The 25430-nt window shown below is 36.6% G+C and overlaps 1 protein-coding gene across 4 annotated transcripts in view; it reads left to right on the top strand.

Annotated features, from left to right (window-relative positions):
• Positions 1-25430, top strand: part of PRKDC (protein kinase, DNA-activated, catalytic subunit) — a 210775-nt gene that overhangs the window by 23371 nt on the left and 161974 nt on the right. For all 4 annotated transcript variants that reach the window (XM_045050127.1, XM_011291282.4, XM_045050129.1 and 1 more), the window contains 10 exons: positions 261-413; positions 1894-2009; positions 2578-2737; positions 3712-3798; positions 4249-4368; positions 4805-4964; positions 17612-17715; positions 20263-20353; positions 21145-21308; positions 22011-22163. In XM_045050127.1, the coding sequence (XP_044906062.1) occupies positions 261-413; positions 1894-2009; positions 2578-2737; positions 3712-3798; positions 4249-4368; positions 4805-4964; positions 17612-17715; positions 20263-20353; positions 21145-21308; positions 22011-22163 (1308 nt within the window). The remainder of the gene's footprint in view (positions 1-260; positions 414-1893; positions 2010-2577; positions 2738-3711; positions 3799-4248; positions 4369-4804; positions 4965-17611; positions 17716-20262; positions 20354-21144; positions 21309-22010; positions 22164-25430) is intronic.

Below are 25430 nucleotides of genomic sequence, written 5' to 3'. Positions count from 1 at the left end.
CTTCTCATTTGCCACTTTGTACTTAGTAAGTATCTGTTACATGTATGGGTTAAGTCCTATCTGACTGAAATGATACTGTCCTAATAATTTAGGAAAGTGTCTACATTTTGCACCTGAAAACTTCCAGGTAAATCTCCTCCAGTTTACACAGAAGTTGCTATAATATCTGAATATGCAAGTACACATGTGCATTGTAATTTAATATGGATACTGCTAGCTTTTTGCATAAAATTTTGAAGCTTATTTTCTTTATTTTAAAGGATTTTCTTTTAGCAGATGAAGTATTTCTCTTTGTGAATTCCTCCCTTCAAAGTCTGAATCGTTTACTATATGATGAATTTGTCAAATCAGTTTTGAAGATTATTGAGAAACTGGATCTTACACTAGAAAAACAGAATGTTGGGGGACATGAGGTTAGAAGTTTTTGTCAGTAATAATTTTGCATCATTTTTATAGCAGCTCTTTGTATGTAAACATCCAGGGGAAAATAGCACTTTTGTAGAATATTGTAGGAAATTGATTTCTACAACATTCATGTGTGTCATTGATGCTTTGCTAACTGAATAGCTCAGTGTGTAGAAAATGTTATCTCTAGATTGTTCAAAAAGTAATTTATATGTTTAATATTTCAAAACCATTTATTTTAAAAAATTTGTTTCCTGGGCTTGTTACTCATTTCTTAGCAATAGTAAAGAGTCAGATCTTACTTTGTGTAGGGGTGACTTACTATAGCAGGATAGGGAAACCTGGGATTCCTCTTGTTTATAGCTAAGGAAATGCTGAACTCTGGGTTCAAGGTTAAATGTGTTCTTGAGATAGTAGAATATAGGCAATAGGGAGAAAAGGAAAATATACCCTCTCTTTTTTCTGTACTCAGATTTCCTGGCCTGTGTGAAAAATAAGTCATGGTTTAAGGTTGCCAGCTAGAAGCCACTGTGCTCTTATCTGAGGGTGTGTTTTAGGAAAGCACGATGGGAATGACACTAGTGTCAAAGGACTTGAGTTCCAGTGGAAAATACTAATTTGCTTTTCAGCCCAGGGATTTTTTTCTGAGACTAGATTCTGCTTGCTAGTGCATATGTACTTGCACTGTAATACCATGAAGTTAGACAAAAAATAGTGGAGTGATTATGCAGAGGATAGATAAAGGAAGCAGTAACTGTATTGCATTTGCATTGTTCTGTTTTTTATGCTGGTTGATGGGAACAGCAGTATTTTTCATGCTTTGCGTGTGTCTAAAATAATTTCATTGAAAAACTTGCCAACAGGGACTTCTAGAACTGTGTCCTCCCAACAAACCTGCTTTTTAGGACTTGCATCTTTGTCACTTTTGTTGTCTTCAGTGGCTTCCCTTGTACTTCCTTTCTCTTCTTGTTTTCTCTCTTCTGTTTCCTGCCCTTTTTACTTCACCTCCAGCAGGGCAGTGGTCACCTCTGCGACCATTTCCCATGTAAACCTAGAATCCACCCATATCCTCCTTTATAGCTTCCAGTGTGTATTTCTGACTGCTTGTTTTACATTTCCACCTGAGTTTGATGACACATAGTCTGTTCATAGTGAGTTGCTGTTACTTAATACTTTTAATGATTCCTGTTTCTCAGTTTGAAACCTCAAAGTCCTTATGGACACGTTCTAATGTTCTGAACTTGTACCTCTGTCAAGGCATCATTGCTAGTTCCTTCAAGAAGGTATAGCCCTCCCTCTTCATATTTTTGTATTCGTACTATTCTTTTATCACTTCACTTTGTCACTTCCTTTGTCTTTTTCTTTAATGTTTTTGAGCTTTGTCATCTTTATTAAATTGTAAACTTTATTAAATTGTATTACTTGTAATTGAGGACCCATATATGCCTTTCTCACTTTGATAAGTCTTTGGATACATCTACTTTCAAGGATGAAAACGAAGCTACTGGTGTTTGGGTGATCCCGACCTCCGATCCAGCTGCTAACTTGCATCCTGCTAAACCCAAAGATTTTTCAGCTTTCATTAACCTGGTGGAAATTTGCAGGTATTTAAAAAAATTCTAATTATTTAACGGTGGAAATCACCAGCTATTGGCTATAATATAGGAAAAACACTTCTATGGATGTGTGAGATGAAAAAGTAAAAGACTTAAAATCTAAAATTGCTTATATGAATCTTTATATCTAAATGTACCAGCTTAGAATTATTGTCGTTTTCTGTTTAAAAGATCCTCAGGTAGGGAGGGGTGTCTGGGTGGCTCAGTCAGTTAAGCATCTGACATTTGATTTCGGCTCGGGTCATGATCTCATGGTTCCTGGGATCAAGTCCCATGCTGGGCTGTGCACTAAAAGCGTGGAGCCTGCTTGGGATTCTTTCTCCCTCTCTTGCTGCCCCTACTCTGTGCTTGCTTGTGCACATGCTCTCTCTCTGTCTCTCTCAAAATAAATAAATAAACCTAAATAAAAAAGATATCCTCGGGAAAAGAGGAACATGAAAATGTTTACATAATGGAATCATATACCTTTTTGATTACATCCCTTATAATTTTGAAGCAAAATAAAAATATTATATGATAAAAACTTCTACATTAAGCTTTTAATTTGTTTTTACAGAGAGATTCTTCCTGAGAAACATGTAGAATTTTTTGAGCCATGGGTATATTCATTTGCATATGAATTAATTTTGCAGTCTACACGGTTGCCTCTCATCAGTGGTTTTTACAAATTGCTTTCTGTTGCTGTGAGAAATGCCAAGAAAATAAAATATTTTAAGGTGAGTGTTTTTTTTGTGCGGAAATGAATATTCCTGTGTTTTTTAGGTTGCACGAGTGTGTATAAGTGCATTATAAAATAGTATAGTATATTGCAGTTTTAAAGTCTGATTCTCTGTGCTTTTAAAAATAGTGTGAGTGGCAATTGGATGACACTGTAAAAAAAGTTAATGGTATTTTCTGCTCTGCTTTACAAGCATCTGGCTGAAGGTTAGATTACCAGAGGTTCTCAAAGTGTGGTCCTAGGACCAGCAGCATCAGCATTACCTGAGAAATCTGTGCCCTCTCCAGACTTAGCTAATCAGAAACTCTGGGGGCAAGGCCACACAGTCTGTGCTAGTAGACCACCCAGGTGATCTGGTGGCTAGTGACATTTGAGAATAACTAGGTTAGTGCACCTAATGCTCCAGTTTATCCCGAGCAGTCCAATCGGTTGATCACAGGGTGGGCAGGGTCTCTCGGTTCGTAGGTGTATGTACTGGAAGACAGGAAAGGGAAAGGGGAAGTGGACTTACCCAGGCCTCTGGCTTTTGACTAGTCATTCACCTATTACCTTAACGTTTTGTTTCTTTCTGGCCTCTGCCTAAAGTGTTATCAGAGCTGGGGTTTTTTCCCCCTCCGCGCAAGACGTTGGCAAAGTGAAAATGGATTCACTCCTTAGAAGTAAGACTGAGGGGCCCCTGGGTGGCTCAGTCGGCTGAGTGTTCCACTTGGGCTCAGGTCATGATCTCACGGTTCATGAGTTCGAGCCCTGCGTCGAGCCATGTGCTGACAGCTCAGAGCCTGGAGCCTGGTTCTGATTCTGTGTCTCCCTCTCTGCCCTTCCCTGGCTTGTGGTCTCTCTCTTTCTCCCTCTCTCTCAAAAATAAATAAACATTAAAAAAAAAAAAAAAGAAGTAAGACTGGGAACTGCTAGATTAGGACACAGAATTACATGATGTTGTTCACTTTACTAATTTACTGCTTTATTCAACAGGGAGTTGGGCTAAAGAGTCAGACACAGTCTCCTGAGGACCCAGAAAAGTATTCTTGCTTTGCTTTGTTTGCAAAATTTGGTAAAGAGGTAATTTTTAAATGATTTATCCAGTGTTTTCATGGGCTATTTAAAAATGAAAGTATGTTGATAAAAAAGTCTTAGTGATCATAAATTATCTAATGACTTAAAAATTGGTTTGCTTAATCCAGATTGGGATTAAGGGATTAGGAAGCACTAACAGAGGAAATCATTGTATTTCAAAAGTCCCTTGAGTTTTCATTAAATAGTTTGTATGATGTCAACTCAAAACTAATGGATTCTTTAGCTCTCCATATAATGAGAATTAAGTACTTCAACAGATGAATTTTTCCTGGAGATCAGTGCTTACTTTGTAAATGACAGTAGCCATGTCATATAAAAGTGGCGTGATCAATTTTTGTGTTTGAGAATAAGGGTAAATATTTTTTGGTTGATTCTCAGATTATAGGCTCTATTCAGGTACACAGCTCCGTCTTTTTCTTTTTCTTTTTTGCTAAGGTTTCAGTTAAAATGAAGCAATACAAAGATGAACTTTTGGCCTCCTGTTTGACCTTTATTCTGTCCCTGCCACATGACATCATTGAACTTGATATTAGAGCCTATGTTCCTGCATTGCAGGTAAATACACTGTCTTAAGCAAATCCATTTTTTTTCCCCACATAATGTTATGTTTTCTAGAAAACATGAAACTGTCAAGGTCTTGCCACTATAGTTATAGCAGGTGCTTACCCATCAGACACCCCTGGTTCAAGTTCTGCTTCTGCCACTTAGTAGCCTTGGGACTTGGGACACTTGGCTTGGCCTCTCAGAACTTCCCTGACCGGTGGATGTGAAGATTAAACTTTCCTTGTGTTGAAAGTTTGCAGTAGAACACCAGCTACATAGACTGGTGGTGCTCCTTTTCCCAGGAATGACCTTGGATGCCCCTACTTACCTCCAGCAGTATCTGTCAGTAGAAAGGCTTATTCACTAGAAACCACAACTAATTGGTGTTTTTTTCTTTAAATGTTAAATTCCCTGTATTTCAGTTTACCTTGTTTGTATTGATATGTAGATGGCTTTTAAACTGGGCCTGAGCTATCCCCCACTGGCAGAAGTAGGCCTGAATGCCCTAGAAGAATGGTCGGTTTACATCTGCAAACATGTAATTCAGCCCTATTATAAAGACATTTTACCCAGCCTTGATGGATATCTGAAAATTTCAGCCTTATCAGGTAAGGTTTGGAAGAATTGTGATTTGTATCTTAAATAAAATGGCAATGTAATAACTTTAGTAGGACTATTTGTATTTCTGCAACTTCTGTAATTTGAGCCTAACGTATTCAAAATATGTTTGATTGAGATTTTTGTAATATTCCCAATTTAGTCAATATAATTGGGACATAAGAAAATACTTGATATTAAACCTTGTTTTCATTTTATTCACTTATATCCTACCAAGATTTATAAAATCTTCAAGGGCAAAACTCTAATATATTGAACTCCTTATAAATCCTAATACACTGCCTTGCAAATAAATAAATAGTTAAATAAGTAGGGATTAAAACTATGAAAATTTAACAGTAATTTTATATTTTGTTAATTTTTATTGGTTTTCCAAATATAATTGATGAAACACTAATGTTAGCCAGTTAAGAAGAATTGCCATAGTCGGTTTGGGAAAAGATTCAAAGGAAAAAAATGATTGGGCCAAGCAAAAGTGTGACCAGTCAAGAAAAGTAGTAATTAGAGTTCAGGGGAACAGATTTACTTGAACCAGAATGAACATGGACACTGTTCTTAGATGGAGCAAAAAGAAAGATTCAGACTGGAGAAAGTGAAACATTGCTAAGACTTTACAAGTTAGTGACATGAAAAATTAAGTGAATTAAGTATTAAATTTGTAAAATTTTATCTACATGAACTGTTTTATTATTCAACTTAAGTATTGTTGATTTAGAAATAGTAAGTGAAAGTTGTGTGACACATTTTGTTCACTGAGTCGGTTTTTCTGACACCCTTGATGTATATTCAGAGTTCAAGAAGAGTCACAAGTTTGGGAGATTTTTCTGTAAATGTTAGCAATAACAAGCTTATTTAGAGACAAAAAAAAAGTAAGTTAATGTTTATAGGTTACTTAGGCTTTTAAAATTCACATCATATAAGGATTGCTGTATTTGAGTAGATCACTACTCAAAAACATGGACTTAGTTAAAAAAAATGAAGATATCTAATAGCAAATACCTTGTTGGTACTTTTTGTTTTCTAGAATTTAGTTCTGTCAATTAGCTCATTGAAAAGATTTATGTCGGGGCTCCTGGGTGGCTCAGTTGGTTAAGCATCCAGCTTAAGCTCAGGTCATGATCTTGTGGTCTGTGAGTTCGAGCCCTGTGTCGAGCTCTGTGCTGACAGCTCAGAGCCTGGAGCCTGCTTTGGATTGTGTGTCTCCCTTTCTCTCTCTGCCCCTCTTCCACTCATGCCTCTGTGTGTGTCTCTCTCTCAAAAGTAAATAAAATTTTTTTAAAGAATAAAAGAAAAGATTTATGTTTTTTAAAAAATTATAAGGGAAAATACTGTGATTATTTTTTTAAATTGTTTTGAGAGAGAGCATGTGTGCACACAGGCATGCAAGCAGGGGAGAGGGGGGAGAGAGAGAATATTAAACAGGTTCCACGCCTACCACAGAGCCTGAAGCTCACGACCACGAGATCATGACCTGAGCTGAAATCAGGAGTTGGACACTTAACTGAGCCACCAATGCACCTTGATACTGTGATTCTTTTAAGCAAAAGGATATTGCTACTCATAAATATGTGTACTTTAGACAATTAGAAGATAGGGAAAAACAGAGAGTAGGTAAAGCAAATAATAAAAGAAAATCCATAAACTTAAAGACAACTCCTATTTTTAGTAATGTTTTATTTGAAATTATATCAGACTTTCAGGACAGTTGCACTAATAGTGAAAGGAACTCCTGTATACTCTACGCAGATTCCACAAGTAAGGTTTTGTTCCCTGTTTTATTGTTGCATGTATTCTCCTTATATTAGGTGATAATATGTGTGTGTATTTATACATGACATTTTTTTCTGAACCCTTTATAAGTTGCAGACATCATGGATGTTTATGCCTAAATGTTGCAATGTGTCTTTCTTAAGAGTGAGGACATTATTTCATACAACCATGGTATCATTATCAAAATCAGGAAGAATAACACAGATACAGTATTTTTTTCTAATCTATAATCCATATGTAGATTTCTCAGTTGTCCCATTAATTTCTTTTATAGCTATACTTTTCCTGATACAGCATTCAATCTAGGACTATGTGTTGGATTTAATTATCATAATGCCTTAGCTTTCTTTAATGTGGGTAGCTCTTTAGCCTGTCTTAGTTCTCATGTGTGGGCTTGTCTGTTTTCTCATGATGAGGTTCAGGGATGCTATTTTGGCAGAAACACCCAGAACTGATGCCATGGTCTCCTCATAGCATCATGATAGTAATTCGTTCCATTACCAGTTATGTTCATTTTGACAGTTTGGTTAGTGAGTTTCTGCTCCACCTTTATGTAACCCTAAAGTTATAGTTTTACCTTTGTGGGAGTTAGTCGTTTGAAATCCTCTTCCTTTCTTCTCCTAAAGTATTCAGTCCTAAGGCCTTTAGGCAGCACAGAGCAAGTTAGGTGTTAGGGTAGCAGTGGTCGTCCCCAGGAACATAAGGGGGGCAACTTGGAGGGGCAGCCTGGCATGGAGCTGGAGCAGGGTGGGGGGTTCCCGCATGTTGGGCTTCATAGGGTGTGGAGGTCAAGGCGGGATGGGGAAGGTGACATATGGGTGATTGATCAAATAAATAAATGAAGGTTAATGGAAGCTAGATTTCTCTTTGTTAGAGAAGGGAGTTACAAATAGAGAAAGAGAAAACTAAAGTGAACCCTATGGTATTGGATAGCAAATGGATGTATTGGTGTGAGATCATGGTACTTCCTCTTTCCCTCTCCCCGTCTTTTTCTCTGCCTTTCTTCCTCTCTGTCTCTCTCGCTCACACACACAGACACTTACATATATACATACATATGGGTAAATTAAGGTAAAAATAGAGACGACAGAGTGAGTCAAGAGTTGGGTAAAAATAGAGATGACAGAGTGTGTGTGTGTGTGTGTGTGTGTGTGTGTGCGCGCGCGCGCACGCACGCATGTATTCCAAATCAGTCCATTGAAAGGGCCTGCTTTGGAATAGTGATGAACAAACCTAATAGGAATGAACAAACCTAGTGCCCAGATCATGGTTTCTAAATGTCATTTTACATTGAAAGGAGCCAGAACTCCTTGGAGAGATGACTGGCTCCAGCCTGGGACAGGGAAAATACAAGATGAACCTAGAATGTTATATTTTCTGAGACATCAGGAAATTAAGAAGATGTTCAAAGAATGATAGAGAAATGTTACAGGCAAAATTGGGGATAATTTGGATCAGCAAAAAAAGATAATCATGGGAGGATCAAGACAGTAGAGTAGGAGAATCCTGAGCACACCTCCTTCTGTGAACACACGAAGGCTACAACTACATATAGAGCAACTCTCGCTCACAATGACCTGAGACTAACAAAAGAGCTCTTTTATGGCTAAAGATCAAGAAAAAGCCACATTGAGACACATAGAAAGGGCAGAGATGCAGACTGTTGAGACCCTTACCCCTAGTGCAGTGACCCACAGCAGGAGGGTTATCACAGGCATGGAGGAGTGAAGGATTCAGGCCACATTGGGGACCTGTATCAGGAAGATGAGCCCCATAACATATGGCTTTGAAAACCAGTGAGACTTAATTCTGGAAGAGCTGGAGGGCTATGGGAAACCAAGACTGCATTCTTTTTTTTTTTTTTGATTTAATTTTATTTTTTATTAAAAAAAATTTTTTTTCAACGTTTATTTATTTTTGGGACAGAGAGAGACAGATCATGAACGGAGGAGGGGCAGAGAGAGAGGGAGACACAGAATCGGAAACAGGCTCCAGGCTCCGAGCCATCAGCCCAGAGCCCGACGCGGGGTTCGAACTCACAGACCGCGAGATCGTGACCTGGCTGAAGTCGGACACTTAACCGACTGCGCCACCCAGGCGCCCCTATTTTTTATTTTTTAAAATTTACATCCAGATTAGTTAGTATACAGTGAAGCAATGATTTCAGTAGATTCCTTAATGCCCCTTACCCATTTAGCCCATCCCCCCCCACAATCCCTCCAGCAATCCTCAGTTTGTTCTCCATATTTATGAGTCTCTTGTTCTGTCCCCCTCCCTGTTTTTATATTATTTTTGTTTCCCTTCCCTTATGTTCATCGGTTTTGTATCTTAAAGTCCTCATATGAGTGAAGTCATATGATTATGTTTTTCTCTGACTAATTTCACTTAGCATAATATCCTCCAGTTCCATCCACGTAGTTGCAAGTGGCAAGATTTCATTCTTTTTGATTGCTGAGTAATACTCCATTGTATATATAGACCACAGCTTCTTTATCCATTCATCCATCGATGGACATTTGGGCTCTTTCCATACTTTGGCTATTGTCAATAGGGCTGCTATAAACTTGGGGGTGCATGTGTCCCTTCGAAACAGCACACCTGTATCCCTTGGATAAATGCCTAGTAGTGCAATTGCTGGGTCGTAGGGTAGTTCTATTTTTAGTTTTTTTGAAGGCCCTCCATACTGTTTTCCAGAGTGGCTGCACCAGCTTGCATCCCACCAACAATGCAAAAGAGATCCTCTTTCTCCGCATCTTCGCCAACCTCTGTTGTTCCCTGAGTTAATGTTAGCCATTCTGACAGGCGTAAGGTGGTATCTCATTGTGGTTTTGATTTGTATTTCCCTGATGATGAGTGATGTGGAGCCTTTTTTCATGTGTCGGTTGGCCATCTGGATGTCTTCTTTGGAGAAGTGTCTATTTATGTCTTTTGCCCATTTCTTCACTGGATTACTTGTTTTATGGGTGTTGAGTTTGATAAGTTCTTTTTAGATTTTGGATATCTGATATGTCATTTGCAGTTATCTTCTCCCATTCCATCAGTTGCCTTTTAGTTTTGCTGATTGTTTCCTTTGCTGTGCAGAAGCTTTTTATTTTGATGAGGTCCCAGTAGTTCATTTTTGCTTTTGTTTCCCTTGCCTCCAGAGACATGTTGAGTAAGAAATTGCTGCGGGCAAGATCAAAGAGGTTTTTGCCTGCTTTCTCTCTTTTTTTTTTTTCTTAATGTTTATTTTTATTTTTGAGAGGGAGAGAAAGAGCGTGAACAGGGGAGGGGCAGAGACAGAATCTGAAGCAGGCTCCAGGCCCTGAGCTGTCAGCAGAGTCCAACGTGGGCGTCCAACCACAAACCATAAGATCATGACCTGAGCCAAAGTTGGGCGCTTAGCTGACTGAGCCACCCAGGTACCCCAAGACTGTACTCTTAAAGGGCCTGTGCAGAAACTTACTCACTCTGAGACTAAACAAGGAGGCAACAGTTTGAAAAGCACCTGGGCCACATATGAGGGAGATTTATTGACTGATTTTAGAGTGTGCCAGAGGGGCAGTGCTGTTAGTAACTTTCTATGGGAATAGAAGTGTTGATGGATGCGAGGCTGACACCTTGTCTGTCTTGCAACACTCATGCCACCCCGGTGTTCCCTGCAAACCACCTTTGTGCGACCTACCCACCTCAGCAGGCACCATTCCAAAATGGCTCCCACCCTGCTGTACTGGCTGGTGGCCTTGATCCCACCCTAAACAGATGCAACTCCACCACATCCTGTGGGCAGCCTCAGCCAGGACTGCCCCCCACCCATCAGCTTCTGCCCTGTGGGGGCAGCCCCACCACCAGTGTACCTAGAACAATCACAGCTGGGCTTCAGAGCCAGCAGATTAGATGATACAGAAGAATGGATCAGTGACTGGAAGACGGAGTGGTGGAAGTTACCCAAATGAAACAGGAAAAAGAAAAATGAATTTTTACAATTAGTATAGATTAAGGGCCCTTTGGGACAACATCATGCATACTATCATTGGCATTATGGGAGTCCAGAAGAAGTAGACAAAAGGGCAGAAATTTTACTTGAATAAATAATGGCTGAGTACTCTCCTAACCGGGGGAAGGAAACGGATATCCAGGTACAGGAAGCACAGAGAGTTCCAAACAACATGAACCCAAAGAGGTCCATATCAAGCCACATAATTAGAATGGCAAAAAATAAAGATAAAATCTAAAAGCAGCAAAAGAAAAGCAACTAATGTAAAAAATAAAGAGAAAAGAATCCAAATATAACACTAAAGAAAGTCATCAAATCACAAGGGAGGAGAACAAGAGAAGAGGAATGGAACAAGAAGAACTAAAACACAACTAGAAAACAATGAACAAAATGGCAATAAGTGCATACCTATCAATAATTAAATGTAAATGGACTAAATGCTCCAATCAACAGACAAAGGGTGAATGGATTAAAAAACTAAATTAAGACCCATTAATATGCTGCCGGTAATGACTCATGTCAGACCAGAAGACAAAAAGACACATACAGACTGAAAGTGAAGGAATGGAAGATATTCTATGCAAATGGAAATGAAGAAGAAAAAAAGCCAGGGTAGCAGTACTTATTTCAGACAAAATAAACTTTGTTTTAATTATATTTTTAAAAATTTTTACTTTTTGTCTCTTTTATGTGAGGCACAATAGTCTTAAAGACTATAACAAGAGACAGGCTAACTGGATAATGATAAAGGGATCAATTCAATAAGGGCACATAGTAGTTGAAAGTATCTGTGCACTCAGTATATGAGCACCTAAATACGTAAAGCAAATATTTACAGACAAAAGGAGAAATAATACTAGGGGATTTACTTTAACACCCTACTTACATCAATAGATAAATCGTTTAGATAGAAAATCAGAAAGGAAACAGTGGCCTTCAGTGACACACTGGGCCAGATGGACTTAACAGATATGTACAGAACATTCCATCCAAAACCAGCAGAATATGTGTTCTTTTCAAGTGCATGTGGAGTATTCTCTAAGACATTCTTTAGGACAGATCATGTGTTAGGCCACAAAACAAATCTCAGTAAAGGTAAGAAGACTGAAGTTGTATCAAGCATCTTTTCTTACCACAATAGTACAAAACTAGAACTCAATTGCAAGGAAAAAGAATTGGAATAGACAAACACGTGGAGGCTAAACAACATGCTCCTAAACAATTAATGAGTCCATAAAGAAAGCAAAGAGAAAATTAAAAAATATACTTTGAGACAAATGAAAATGGAAATACAACATTCCAAAGTCTATGGGACACAATAAAAACAGTTCTAAGAGGGAAAGTTATAGCAACATAGGCCAGCCTCAGAATACAAGGATAATCTCAAACAATCTAACCTATACCTAAAGGAACTAGAAAGAGAAAAGCAAAGCACAAAGTTAGCGAAAGGGATAAGGATCAGACCAGAAATAATTGAAACAGACTAAAAAAAAAAAAAAAAAAAAATCAATGAAACAGAGCTGGTTCTTTGGACACTTAAAAAAAAAAAGAAAAAAGAGAAATCTTTAGTTAGACTCATTAAGAGCCCAAATCAAATCCATAATAAAAGAGAAGCTATAACTAATACCACAAAAATTTTACAACAGATTATGAGAGACTACTACAAATAATTATATGCCAATAACTGGACAACCTAGTAGAAATAGATAAATTCTAGAAACATGTTGAGGTGCCTGGGTGGCTCAGTCGGTTGAGTGTCCGACTTCAGCTCAGGCCATGATGTCACGGTCTGTGGGTTCGAGCCCTGCATCGGGCTCTGTGCTCACAGCTCAGAGCCTGGAGCCTGCTTTGGATTCTGCGTGTCCTCTCTCTGCCCCTCCCCTGCTTGCATTCTGTCTCTCTCTGTCTCTCTCTCTCTCCAAAATAAATAAACGTTAAAAAAATTTTTTTTAAAAATTCTAGAAACCTGCAATCATCCAGGACTGAATTAGGAAAACCTAGAAAACCTGAACAGACCTATTACTAGTAATGAAATTGAATCGGTAATCAAAAACCCCCCTCACAAACAAATGTCTGGGACCAGATGGCTTCACAGGTGAATTCTACCTCACTTTTAAAGAAAAGTTAATACCTATCCTCAAACTGTTTCAAAAATTGAAGAAGAAGAAGGAATGCTTTGAGATTAATTCTGTAAGGCCAGCATTGCTCTGATACCACAACCAAAGACACTACAAAAGAAGGAAATTACAGGTCAGTGTCCGTGATGAACATAGACACCAAAACCCTCATCAAAATACTAACAAACTGAATTCAAAATACATTAAAAGGATCATACACAGGGATCAAATGGGATTTATTCCAGGGATGCAAGGATGGTTCACCATCCACAGATCAATGTGATACACTCCATTAACCAAACGAAGGATAAAAATCATAAGATCATCTTAATAGATAATAGAAAAAACATTGGACACAATTTATCTGTTTTTGATAAAAAAAATCTCAAGAAAGTGGGCATAGAGACATATCAACATAATAAAGTCTGCGTATGACAAAGTCACAGCTAATATACTCAATGGTGAAAAGCTGAAAGCTTTTCCTCTAAGATCAGCAACAAGACAAGGAGGATGTCAACTCTTACCACTTTTATTCAACATAGTACTGAAGTCCTAACTAGAACAATTAGATCTAAAAATAAAAGGCATCCAAATTGGTAAGAAGTAAATCAAAACTCACTATTTGTAGATGATGTGATAGAAAATCCTAAAGATGCCACTAGAAACAAAAATAAATTCTGGGGCCCCTGGTGGCTCAGTCGGTTGAGCATCCGACTTTGGCTCAGGTCACGACGTCACAGTTTGTGAGTTCAAGCACCGCGTCGGGCTCTGTGCTGACAGCTCAGAGCCTGAAGCCTGCTTCGGCTTCTGTGTCTCCCTCTCTCTCTGCCCCTAACCCATTCACATTCTGTCTCTGTCTCTCTCAAAAATAAATAAACATTAAAAATTTTTTTTAAAAATCAATAAATTCATTAAAGTTGCAGGATTAAAACTAATATATGGAAATCTGTTGCATTTCTGTATACTAATAATGAACTGTCAGAGGAATTAAGAAAATTCCATTTACAATTGAATCAAAAAGAGTAAAATATTTTGGAGTAAACTTAACCACAGAGGTGAAAGACCTGTACTCTGAAAACTATATGACGTTGATGAAAGAAATTAAAGATGACACAAGCAAATGGAAAGATGTACCCTGCTTATGGTTTGGAAAAATTAGTATTGTTAAAATGTCCATACTATTAAAAGCAATCTATAGATTCAGTGCAATCCCTATCAAAATACCAATGGCACTTTCACAGAGCTAGAACAAATAATCCTAAAATTTGTATGAACCACAAAAGACCACAAATGGCCAAAGCCATCTTGAGAAAGAAGGACAAAGCTCGAGGTAGAATATATAATGGGGAAAGGACAATCTGTTTGATAAATGTTATTGGGAAAATTGGAGAACTGCATGTAAAAGAATGAAACTGGATCATTTTCTTACACCATACACAAAAATAAAATCAATTAAAGACCTGAATGTAGACCTGAATTCATAAAATGCCTAAGAAGTAAACATATATAGTAAATTCTTGGATTAAACACTTTTTTTCTGTGCCCTCAGGCAAGGACAAAAAAATAAGCACAACCTTAAAGAAGCAGTTCTGTCTCAGGGAGTTCATAAAATCACTTTTCAAAGTAACACTAACATCTTAGGTGGTATGCATGTTAACATATCTTTAATTCAGTAAGTCTTAAAAAAATAGTATTTGCTTTTACTACGGTAACTATTACTAGTTCAAACCCACATAAGCAAAGATATATGGGGTCTTACTAAGACCCAGTTGTGAAACGTGTTCTAGACACCAAAAAGCCCAAGACTGTGCTTTGTGAGAAAACTGTCCTTAAGAGAGAAGCATACCGCAAATTATATTTCTGCAGTATTGCTTCTACAGTAGCTTCAACAGCTTATCGAATATAACTTACTACCAAACAAATTTCGTTTTTACCAAGAAAACTCAGAGTGGATAATTGAGAATTGTCTTCCATACTCACGGACTTCTCAAACTCAGTTTGTGAGCACACATGACACCATTGTCTTCAGCCATGTCCATCCCTGTACAACTCCAATTGGCAGTATATACACATTCATTAACATGACCCCAAGGTCCTTTCTTGTTATATCCTATAAACACAAACAAAAGCACACAAACTTAAAAGTGATGCTGACTGATCATCGTTTCAGATTTTATTTTACTGAGTAATTATCTGCATGTATAGTGATTTTCTATTAATTCAGTCCAAGGTTTCAAGTTGCCTAAAGAGCTTAGAAGTTATCTTCCAGCTGCCGTCATGCTACAGAACATAAGTATTAGGGAAATAAAAAGTTTGTCCAAATCATGGTTCAGGTTTAGTTGTACATAAATTTATACTGTTTTTCATAACTTAAAATTTACATAGGACTGTTTGTGATAATGAGAAAGTTCTCGAGGTAGATGGTGGTGATGATTAGGCAACATTGTGAATGTAGTTAGTGCCACTTAAATGTACACATAAAAATGGTTGAAAGAATACATTTTATGTTATGTGTCTTATATGGCAATAAAAAATGTTATGAGAAGTATGTTAGCACATTGGCTTAGTAAGCCTGAATAAGTATAGGGAATAATAAGCCCAAGTACAGTAATGTACACTTGTATTGTAATTAACACTAATAGATAAAAAGACATGTTTAAAATTTAAACCAAGCATCCAAGTCTTGATTTTGACTCACGCCATAATCCTAGGATTGTGGGATTGAGCCCCGCATGGATCCTGCTTGAGATTCTCCCTCTGCCCCTTCCCCACTCTCGCATGCGCTCTCAAATAAAAAAAAAAAAAAAGTTAAAAATAAAATTAAACTTAAAATTATTAAACTTGTCTCATTTAACAAAGATATGCCTTAGTTATGTAATATGGATTCCTGAAATGTTTCTGCGTTAGTTTCTCTAAGATTTTTTTTTTAGTATGGTGCATCTAAAGCATTATAGTAAACATTGAAAGCATTTTCAGAGAATTATAGGAACATTCATTTTATATTTTATATGTACGAGGCCCAACAGAGCTCCTTGAAGATAATTTATAATCTAATGTATTAATACCTTTCAGATACAGGAGAATATTATGCACTTTAGGAGAAGTAAAGGCCTTTGTCAGTTCAGGCACATCGCTACAACAACAGATGGAGAGCATAGTGCTTTAGATCTGCAATTTGAGTCCTAGCTCCAGAGACACAATAGTAAGGTAAAACATTGACCAATTCAGATATCAAAGAGCTCTTGTTCCCATTGTACAAAATTCTGAATTAGTCTGAGCTCAAAAAACAAACAAATCCCTCTTTTCATCTCTGGCCCATCAGAGAGTAGATCTCTAACATCTGTACACAAAAGGTCACCAAATGGTCAGCAAACAAATTCTTAGTTATTGCTGCCACCCATGGAGACTTGCTTCTTGGGAATAAGCAAACCAAAAGCACAAAATTATAGAGAGGGAAACCAGACAAAGCAGAGGTAAGGTTCTGTTGTCGTTTAGGTTTCATTTCTGGAGCCAAGAAAAGACGTGCTGGGATTAAATCACCTGTGAGGTGTCTTCCAACGAAGATAGCTTACTTGGCTCTGTCAGCCAATCTTCTGGGCATCTGCAGAACTCATGAAAAATAACTTTATAGCTTTACAATTAGGACTCTACACTGGTAATAAAGTGTACATGTGTCAAAGAATTTATTTAACTCAGTAGTTAATAAAGGCATTGGTAAAATGTTATAACTGGCTTCTATACCCTGAATCGAATCACGAGAAAACATTAGACAAATCCAAATAAAGGAACAGTATACAAAATTCCTGGCATATAATTTTTTGAGTGTTCATTAAATTCAAAGGAAGACTAAATTGTTTCAGTTTAAAGGTTACTAAAAAGACAGGACAGCTAAATATGATATGTGGTTTTGAATAAAGACATTATTAAGCTCAATGCTGGAACCTGAGTGGGGCTGAAAGTTAATTGTGGGTCATGTCTCAAGATGAATGTCCTAATTTGGGTAGTTGCAATGACTGTCATGTAGGAGAATGTCCTTGTAGCAAACATAGCTAAAGTATTGAGGAGTGGTGGGGCATCAGGCTGGTAACTTACTCTTAAATGGTTCAGGAAAGAAAAGTATGCTTTTTCCATACTTCAAAATTTTCTCTAAGTTTGTAATCATTTTAAAAAAAATTTATGGAGAGATACTTCACAACTGTAAATATTCTTGCTCCTCACGAGTACCCCTTGATTATTTTTCCTGAATCTCTTACTACTGTGATGGTTGTAAAATAGTGATTTTCTGACTCCATCATTCCATCATACTAGTTGGCATTCTATTGTAAGAAGCTACTTCATTTTCTCACTTCTTTATATTAGTAGGAACTTGTGGATTCTTATTTTTCCAGTGGCTCTAGTCTTTTATCTTTGTTTTTCATTTTTATGCTCAGATTGTTCCAGATTTGGCTTCCATATAAGGAGTGGGAATTGGCTGCTTCAAGCAGCTCCTTCCTAGAACCAAAAAGGTGATTCAGGCTCCTCTTATAAATATAGGTCTACCCAATGTCTGGAGTTAGCCACTTCTTCAAGGAACCATGTTTCTTTTAGTAGACAATGATATTTAAAACCAAGACAACCATTATTAATTATTTTTGTTGTAGAAACTTAATATTTTAATCATAATTAAAATTAGGATTTTAATGTCTCTATTTGGCAGTATTCTGTGTACTCCTTAGTGTGCATCAAATAAATGAGTGGATGCTATTTGAAATTTATTTTTGTTTACTGTTGATAGATGAGACCAAGAACTGGGAAGTGTCAGCACTTTCTCGGGCTGCCCAGAAAGGATTTAATAAAGTTGTGTTAAAGCATCTGAAAAAGACAAAGAACATTTCATTGGTAAGATATCCTTTGTATATTCTTTACCTTAAACAATGGAGAGATCAGATTCTAAACTTATGAAGAGTAAAAATCTTTGTTTAAAATGTTAGTTATTCTTATCTATAAACTAGAGAACAGTATAGAAATAGTTTCAGTGTATTTTTAGCCATAAAAATGTAAGAAATATTAGCTATCTGGTTTATTGTCTTGATCGTGTTTTCTTGTTTTCTTTACCTTCAAATATATTTAGTGGCTGAAAGAAAGTAATATGGATCATCTTCAGTAAGCAATCATAATATTGATATTAAGGATATGTAAGATTGATTCATTTAGGCCTTAAATATATTATTTTGTCAAGTTTAATTGATGCCAGGGTTTATGTTTTTTTGGTGATGATTTCTTGAGATTAGGTTTTTGAGATGTGGCTTATGATGTAATAGGAAACAAAGAATAAAGAGAGAAGAGGGACTATAGAGAAAATACCTATTTTAGGTATGGAGTGAAAATTAAAATTTGAAAAACTTTTAATGTCTAGAACTGATAATGTAAGCTCTAGGGTAAATTCCTCCACCTCGTTATTTTTGACAGCTTTTGATTGAGACACTGCGTAGAACTGGAGATGGCTGTCTAAAATATTTAAATTCTTTTATCACATATAAATAAAACAAAATAAAATTACTTGAGCATATTTCTGGTTTTACAAATAAAACTTCTTTACAGATATACAATTTCTCATTAGGAGAGTGGTTCTTGATGTGAGGACTCTGTGGGTTCCAGGGTGCAAGGCCAAAGCTATTTTTACTCATTGACATTTGCACTATGGTGTAATGACGGGTAACACTGTTCATTCCTAAGCACTTTATTAAATCTTGACCCTTGAACACATGTCTTCTTAATGTTCTGTGTGATGAAACAGGAAGTGTGCATAAAGCAGTCTGTTGCATAGTGCAGTGTGGCGGTTGTCTTTAGGGAAAGCACTTTGTGATGTTTTGAGCTGTGAGCTAAAGTAGGCACTTTTTCAGGAACACCATTTTTACTTGAAAGAACAACTGACAAACTGTGGCTGTTCGGTATTTGGCAGAGATTTTATCTAAAATAGAGTGAGACTGTCACTTCAAAGAAAACATCTGAGAGTATTTGTTGCCAATGATAAAATTGTAAGGTTTTAAACAAAAATTAAATTTTGGAAAACTTGCAACCGTCACCGTGAACTTGACAGCTTTTTAATACTTAAAGAGTTTTCTGATAATATTGTTGATATTAACCAATGTGATTTTTTTGCATATATAATGAAATGTGTCAACATTTGTAAGATCTGCATAACCCAGTAAACCAGTATTTTCACATCACCAGTACATTATGTTACCAAGTCATGCATAGGTAAAAAAATCCACTCGAAATGCAGGATAGACCAGTGGATTTTAATATAACAGACTACATCAAATTCATTGGTAAGGTTTCAGATTCCACATTGTAACTAAGAAATAACCGGGGCGGGGGGTGGGGGGGGCCGTCTGGGTGGCTCAGTCAATTGAGCGTCTGATTCTTGGTTTCAGCCTAGGTCATGATCTCACGGTTCATGACTTCCAGCCTCGCATCAGGCTCTGTGCTGACCATGCAGAGACTGCTTGGGATTCTCTCTCTCTCTTTCCCTCCCTCTCTGCCCCTCCTCTGCTCATTCTCTCCCTCTTTCAAAATAAATAAGCTTAAGAGAATTTAAAAAAAAGGAGAAATTTTGATTTGTTCAATTTGTATCAAGCTGTTATCTAAAAAGACTATGAAAACACTCCTCCAAGTGTAGCCTAACAACATATCACTATAGTTGTTTCCTAGTGAGACACACAGTAAAGAGATTTGCACAAGTGTGAAACAGTGTCACCTTCCTGAGGTTTTTTGTTTTATTTGGAAAATGTAATTACTTTTCCTAAAATTATGTCATTTGTTAACATGTAATGGGTTTCAGTGGGGTTTTTTTTGTTGTTGTTTATTTGTTTTGTTTATTTACTTTGAGACAGAGAGAGAGGATGCGAGCAGGGGAGGGGCACAGAGAGGGAGAGAGAGCATCACCAGCAGGCTCCACGCTGTCAGCACAGAGCCCAACGTGGGGCTGGATCTCACGAACTGAGATCATGACCTGAGCTGAAATCAGGAGTCAGACTTTCAAACAGCTGAGCCACCCAGGCACCCCTGGGTTTCGTATTTTTAAATAAAACAATAAATAATTTCAAGGTTTTAACTTCTAGTAGGAGAAATTATCAGTAAACGTGACCCACTTAAACAAAAGTTCTTTGGGGATCCTCAGTATTTTTTAAGGGTGTAAAGGATCCTGCCAAAACTTTGTGACCACTGGCCTTGGAAATGGACATCTGACTGCAAAACTGGAAAAGATGTGACTTCTTTCCATGAATTTGCAGTAATATTTACAGCAGTACTGTATAGGATATAATGAACCATTGAAAGAAATTAATAACAGAGAGGGTCATAAAATCGTTTTTTTTCTTCTCATAATTCTCTTAATCTTTAATTCCGTTATCATCACATGTGTATTATTGTTCAAATTTGCAGAATGAAGTACTGTCCTTAGAAGAAATAAGGATTAGAGTAGTACAAATGCTTGGCTTTCTGGGAGGACAAATAAACAAAAATCTCCTAACAGGTAAACTTTCCTTTAAAATAAATTTATCTCTGTAGATGTATTTGTACTTTGAGTATATACAGATCATGGTATATTGTAGTATTTGTTCCTATATGTGATTTATATATTTTCAAGTGAGATTACAAAGAATAATATTTTGCCAAATGAAATGTTTTGACAATACCCATGCAATCTGGATAACTCAATACTCGTTGACAAGATGTTCTAGTCTGGTTTGTTAAACACATTTTCCATTTCGAAACAGAATCTAATGTGACACTTTTAATATTATACTTTGTGTCAGGAATTCAAAGTTAATCTTTGAAAATTCTGATGTTCTTAATATTTGGATATTAGAGTGTTTTTTTTTCTATCAGAATCAGCATTTTAGATTACTAAAAATTCATCTGTATTTTTAGTTTTGATCTTTCATATTAAATATACTAATGACTTTCGGTTATTTAGGAAGTTAGAACCTACATTGGGAAAATTAATGTTTACAAAGGGGAGATTTTTATTGTTCATTTATCATTTTTCCACATAACACCTAAAATAATTCTTACTGAAAATGGAAACTAAACATTCCGGACTATTAAACTTGCTTAAAAATAATTTTACTTTAAATCAAAGTTAAAAATAGTATGTCAGTGATAATGTAATGGCATGTACATGTCTGAAGTAAAAACGAAAAAGGAAAGATGAATGATGTGTTAAAAGTATAAAAGCATTCTACTTTCACTAATGAATTGTAGAGCAATTGATGTTAGAAAGATCTTGAATGAAAACATGCTCTTCCTGATTTTTTTTAACAGCCACATCCTCAGATGAAATGATGAAGAAATATGTGGCATGGGACAGAGAAAAAAGACTCAGTTTTGCAGTACCATTTATAGAGATGAAGCCTGTCGTTTATCTGGATGTGTTCTTGCCTCGGGTCACAGAGTTAGCTCTTTCAGCTAGTGACAGACAAACTAAAGTACTTTCATTTTTTATTATTTTACTTATAATCTATGCTTTTTAAGACCTGTATTTGTTTGGAAATAGATAACATATTTCAGACATTCCAATATTATTAATTCTGTATATTCTGTAATATAGCAATTAGTGACTTAATTATCAGAAGTAGATGTTGCTAATAAAAAGCAGACGTAAATCTTAGTAGATAATAACCTGGCAAAACACTAATATACCAAAAAACTGTCCAGAATAGAAAATGCAGTACAAAGGGTACTTAAAACTTATTTCCAATTTGTGCACCATTATTATCACCTTAACTTGGGAGGTTAGAAACAGATAATCTCAAGTTTTTATGAAATTCATTTGTAAATTTCCAAAAAATGTTTTAAAAATATATTTACTAAAAGTGAAGGTTAAAAATGTGCTGACAAATGAAGTTCTGTGATAATGGTAGCAATGAAACATATTTCTTTGAAGGTACCATTCTCAGTTTGTCTAAATCGTTTAAGTTTTCATTCTTACCTCTTGGATGCAGATCAAAGTGCACAGAAGCATTAGTTTTATGCAAGAAGTGCTGCTTCCAGTTAATTTATATTTGGGAATGATAGTTACCTGCTACAGAAGTTTTTCTTTTTAAAGGGCCAAGTTGAGTCACATTTCAAAATATTCTTCTCTTGTAAACCTGGAAACTTAAACTTGTTGAACTCCTGGCTTGTTTTAGGTTGCAGCTTGTGAACTTTTACACAGCATAGTTATGTTTATGTTGGGAAAAGCCACTCAGATGCCTGAAAGTGGTCAGGGTTTCCCACCCATGTACCAGCTCTACAAGCGAACTTTCCCTGTGCTACTTCAACTTGCATGTGATGTAGACCAGGTAAGTGAGTGACATTGAATCTGGCACAGTTGGCAAAGCTCAAAAAAGTTGGATCTTGTTCAGTGATCATCAAAGCTTGCTGTGGGTTGGAATACCCTGGGGATCTTAACATAAATGCCGCTGCCTGGCCGCTGCCCCTTGTAACTGTGATTTAATTCTTCAGGGGTATGACCTGGGGATCAGGACTTTTAAAAGCTCTCCTGGTGATTTTTACTGTGCCACAGTTTGGGAATGAATCACTGATCTAGTTAATAGTTGCTGATAGTATAGGCATCTAAAGCTGAATTTGCAGTCTGCCCTCATGGAGGGACTTAACAGTCTCTAGGAATGAAGAAGAGACAAGTAACCATGTACAAGAGTGGAAATAATGACAAGTGGCCTCTTTCTGATGACTTTGTGGCAAATTCTCCATTGCTGCATGAAGCAGGAAAAAGTAGAATTCTCAGTTCATTTCATGAAGCTACGATATCTTCGGTACCAGGATGCACACACAAAAGAGGAAGCTAAATGAAAGATCATTTATTAAAAACAAGAAAACTCATTTCTAAATATAATGGAAAATTCTTCAACATATATGAATGAATACAATCCAGCAATGTATTCAAATGTGCTGTGATTAAATAGGATGTTTGGTTAAAATTGGAAATTTACCATAGAAACGGATTTCAGAAGCAGTAATTCCCTCCATAGAACCCTCAAAGGTGTTTGTCCTGCTGAAACTATTAGTAGTTTAGTGTTCTCTTTAATATGAAAAGAATGTCTCCCTGAATTCTAGAGTTGAATCATCCCCAGGCATGAAGCTCTAATGCCGCCTTGTGCCCGGGCCAGGATAGAAGCCCAAGGTGAGAAGTGAGTTGGCCTGTTGAGGGGCAGTGCCTGCAGTATGGAGTGGTTGCTCAGTATTGCTTCATGTGCATTCAGTTAGTTATTTGCAGTGGTTAGTATTTGGGCCTCTCACCAGGCCATGAGTTCCCTGAGGGCAAGGGCATTAGAAAGGAAGAAGAGATTATTATTTTGAATGTAATTTTTTTTAAACCTGGAAAGCCCAAGAGTGTCAACCGATAAACTGTAGGAATTAACAAAGGAAGAAACTGACGAATTACAAAACAAAATTCTCATATATCAGTGTTCTCATTTATCTTAAATATTAGGATTGATCACTTTGAAAATAGGCCTACAGTATCTTACTCATAGCAGCATCAAAAATATATATAAAATGTCTATAAATGAACTTTAATATATCAGGTAAATATATGTTTTATGAATACAAAATGAGCATGCTCTGTATCTGAGATAGAAGAATCAATATTGAAAAAACACCAGCTGTTCCCTGATCAGTAAGTTCGGTACCATTCCAGCAGAAAGCTCATAATTAATTTCATTTTGAACCTAAAAAGTAATCTGAAAGAATAATTGCTTGAGCCTCACCAAGAACAATTTTGAAAGGGTAGAGTAGTGAAGGAAGTCTTGCTTTAGCAGATGCTAAAGCCATGTTATTTATAATAGGGTTGAGCTAGGCAGAGATAGACCAGTGGGAGGGTCTTGTGGCTGCCAAGTGGGTTCATGTATGTACATCAAAATTGTATATATGGTAGAAGAGGCTTTTAAGTTAGAAGTGGATCATTTAATAATCTTAGGCCAGTCAACTAACCTGAAAAATTAATTCAAATTAAGAGAAGGATAAACAAACTATGAATATATTACAGAAAAATGTAATTAGTTACAGCATGCTGTCTGTCCGTGTGTATCTTTGGAATGGAATGGTCTTTTTCATGGTAAAATATGTTTTTTAATATAGAAACACATGAAACTAAAAGTGAACCTCCATCTCATCACCCCTTTCCCAGTCTTATTTCCCTGGAAAATCTACTTTATCCTCTATTGAAAATTTCATGAATATATGCCCAGATCTTTGTGAAAATACGTTTTTACAAATGTGCATATATGCTTTACTTATAAAAAGGATCATAGCATTCAGAAACTCTTTATGTACAGGATGTGATTTCTGCTACTCGGATAGATTTTATTATCGTTACAGTGTAGACAGCCTTCCATGCCTTTCCCTAAAGTTTTGCGTAGAAGTGGAGATTTTCTGACAAAATACAGAAAGCAGATATATAGAAAAAAATGTTAATGTCTTGATAGTTTTGACTTTATAAATGTTTAAAAATACTGAATGGCACAAAACTCACAATTGTAATGTATACATAATGTGGGGAATTTTTTTGTAACATTCTACTGAAGATACAAAAGATTTAAAAATGAGCAAATAGATAAAGAACAAAAATAGGCAGCTTATAAATGAAGAGATACATATGGCCAATGAAATATATTTTAAAATATTCGATCTTTTTAGTAAATAAGGAAATTAAAATTAAAATGCTATTATCTTCAGCTGTTGTAAAATATTTTAAAAATTGACAATGGTAAGTGTTGCCAAGCATGATGGAAAGGACCTCGGGAGTTGTGGCTGGAGAGAATGTGGGTGGGCACAGGTTCTCTGTGAGTAGAACAAAACGCTGGGTGACCTGCAGCCCTGGTCCAGCACTTTCCTGACTAGAGATGTGCTCAGACCAGTGTATATTGGACTTTGCCATGATTTCTTCAGAACAGTCACAAATTAGAAATGCCTGCATCTCTAGGGGCACCTTGATGGCTCAGTCAGTTGCGCGTCCGACTTCGGCTCAGGTCATGGTCTTGTGGTTTGAGTTCGAGCTCTGTGTCGGGCTCTGTGCTGACAGCTCAGAGCCTGAATCTGCTCTGGATTCTGTGTCTCCCTCTCTTTCTGCCCCTTCCCTGCTCGCACTTTCTCTCTCTCAAAATAAATAAACGTTAAAAAAAAAAAGAAAAAGAAAAATACCTGCATTTCTAATAATAGGATTTGGGCAACTGGTCATGGTATGTCTATATAAAAGATACCAGATAGCTAGTAAAAATGCTGTTATAGCTTATATATTTATACAAAAATATTCAACATTAAGAGGAAAAGTGGTTATAAAATGTGTATTATTTTTAAGTGTGCATATACATATATTTAAATGTGTTTAAAAAATTATTTTGAAAGTTAACAGTGATACTGAATGTTCACAGTGGTTACCTTTGGGATATAGGGTTGCAGATGGATAGTTTTCTATATTTTCTATAATTTGTGTAAGGTGTGTGTACATATGTGTTGTATGCATGTGTCTACGCATATATATGTACACACAGACACATATATATGATTTTGTGAATAATTGTGTGAATTCACATGTAGTATGAATAAGA

This window comes from Felis catus, chromosome F2 (genome assembly GCF_018350175.1).
Source record: "Felis catus isolate Fca126 chromosome F2, F.catus_Fca126_mat1.0, whole genome shotgun sequence".
Lineage (NCBI taxonomy): Eukaryota > Metazoa > Chordata > Mammalia > Carnivora > Felidae > Felis > Felis catus.
Note: the sequence above shows the minus strand (reverse complement) of the source record. Positions and strands in the feature narration are given on the sequence as shown.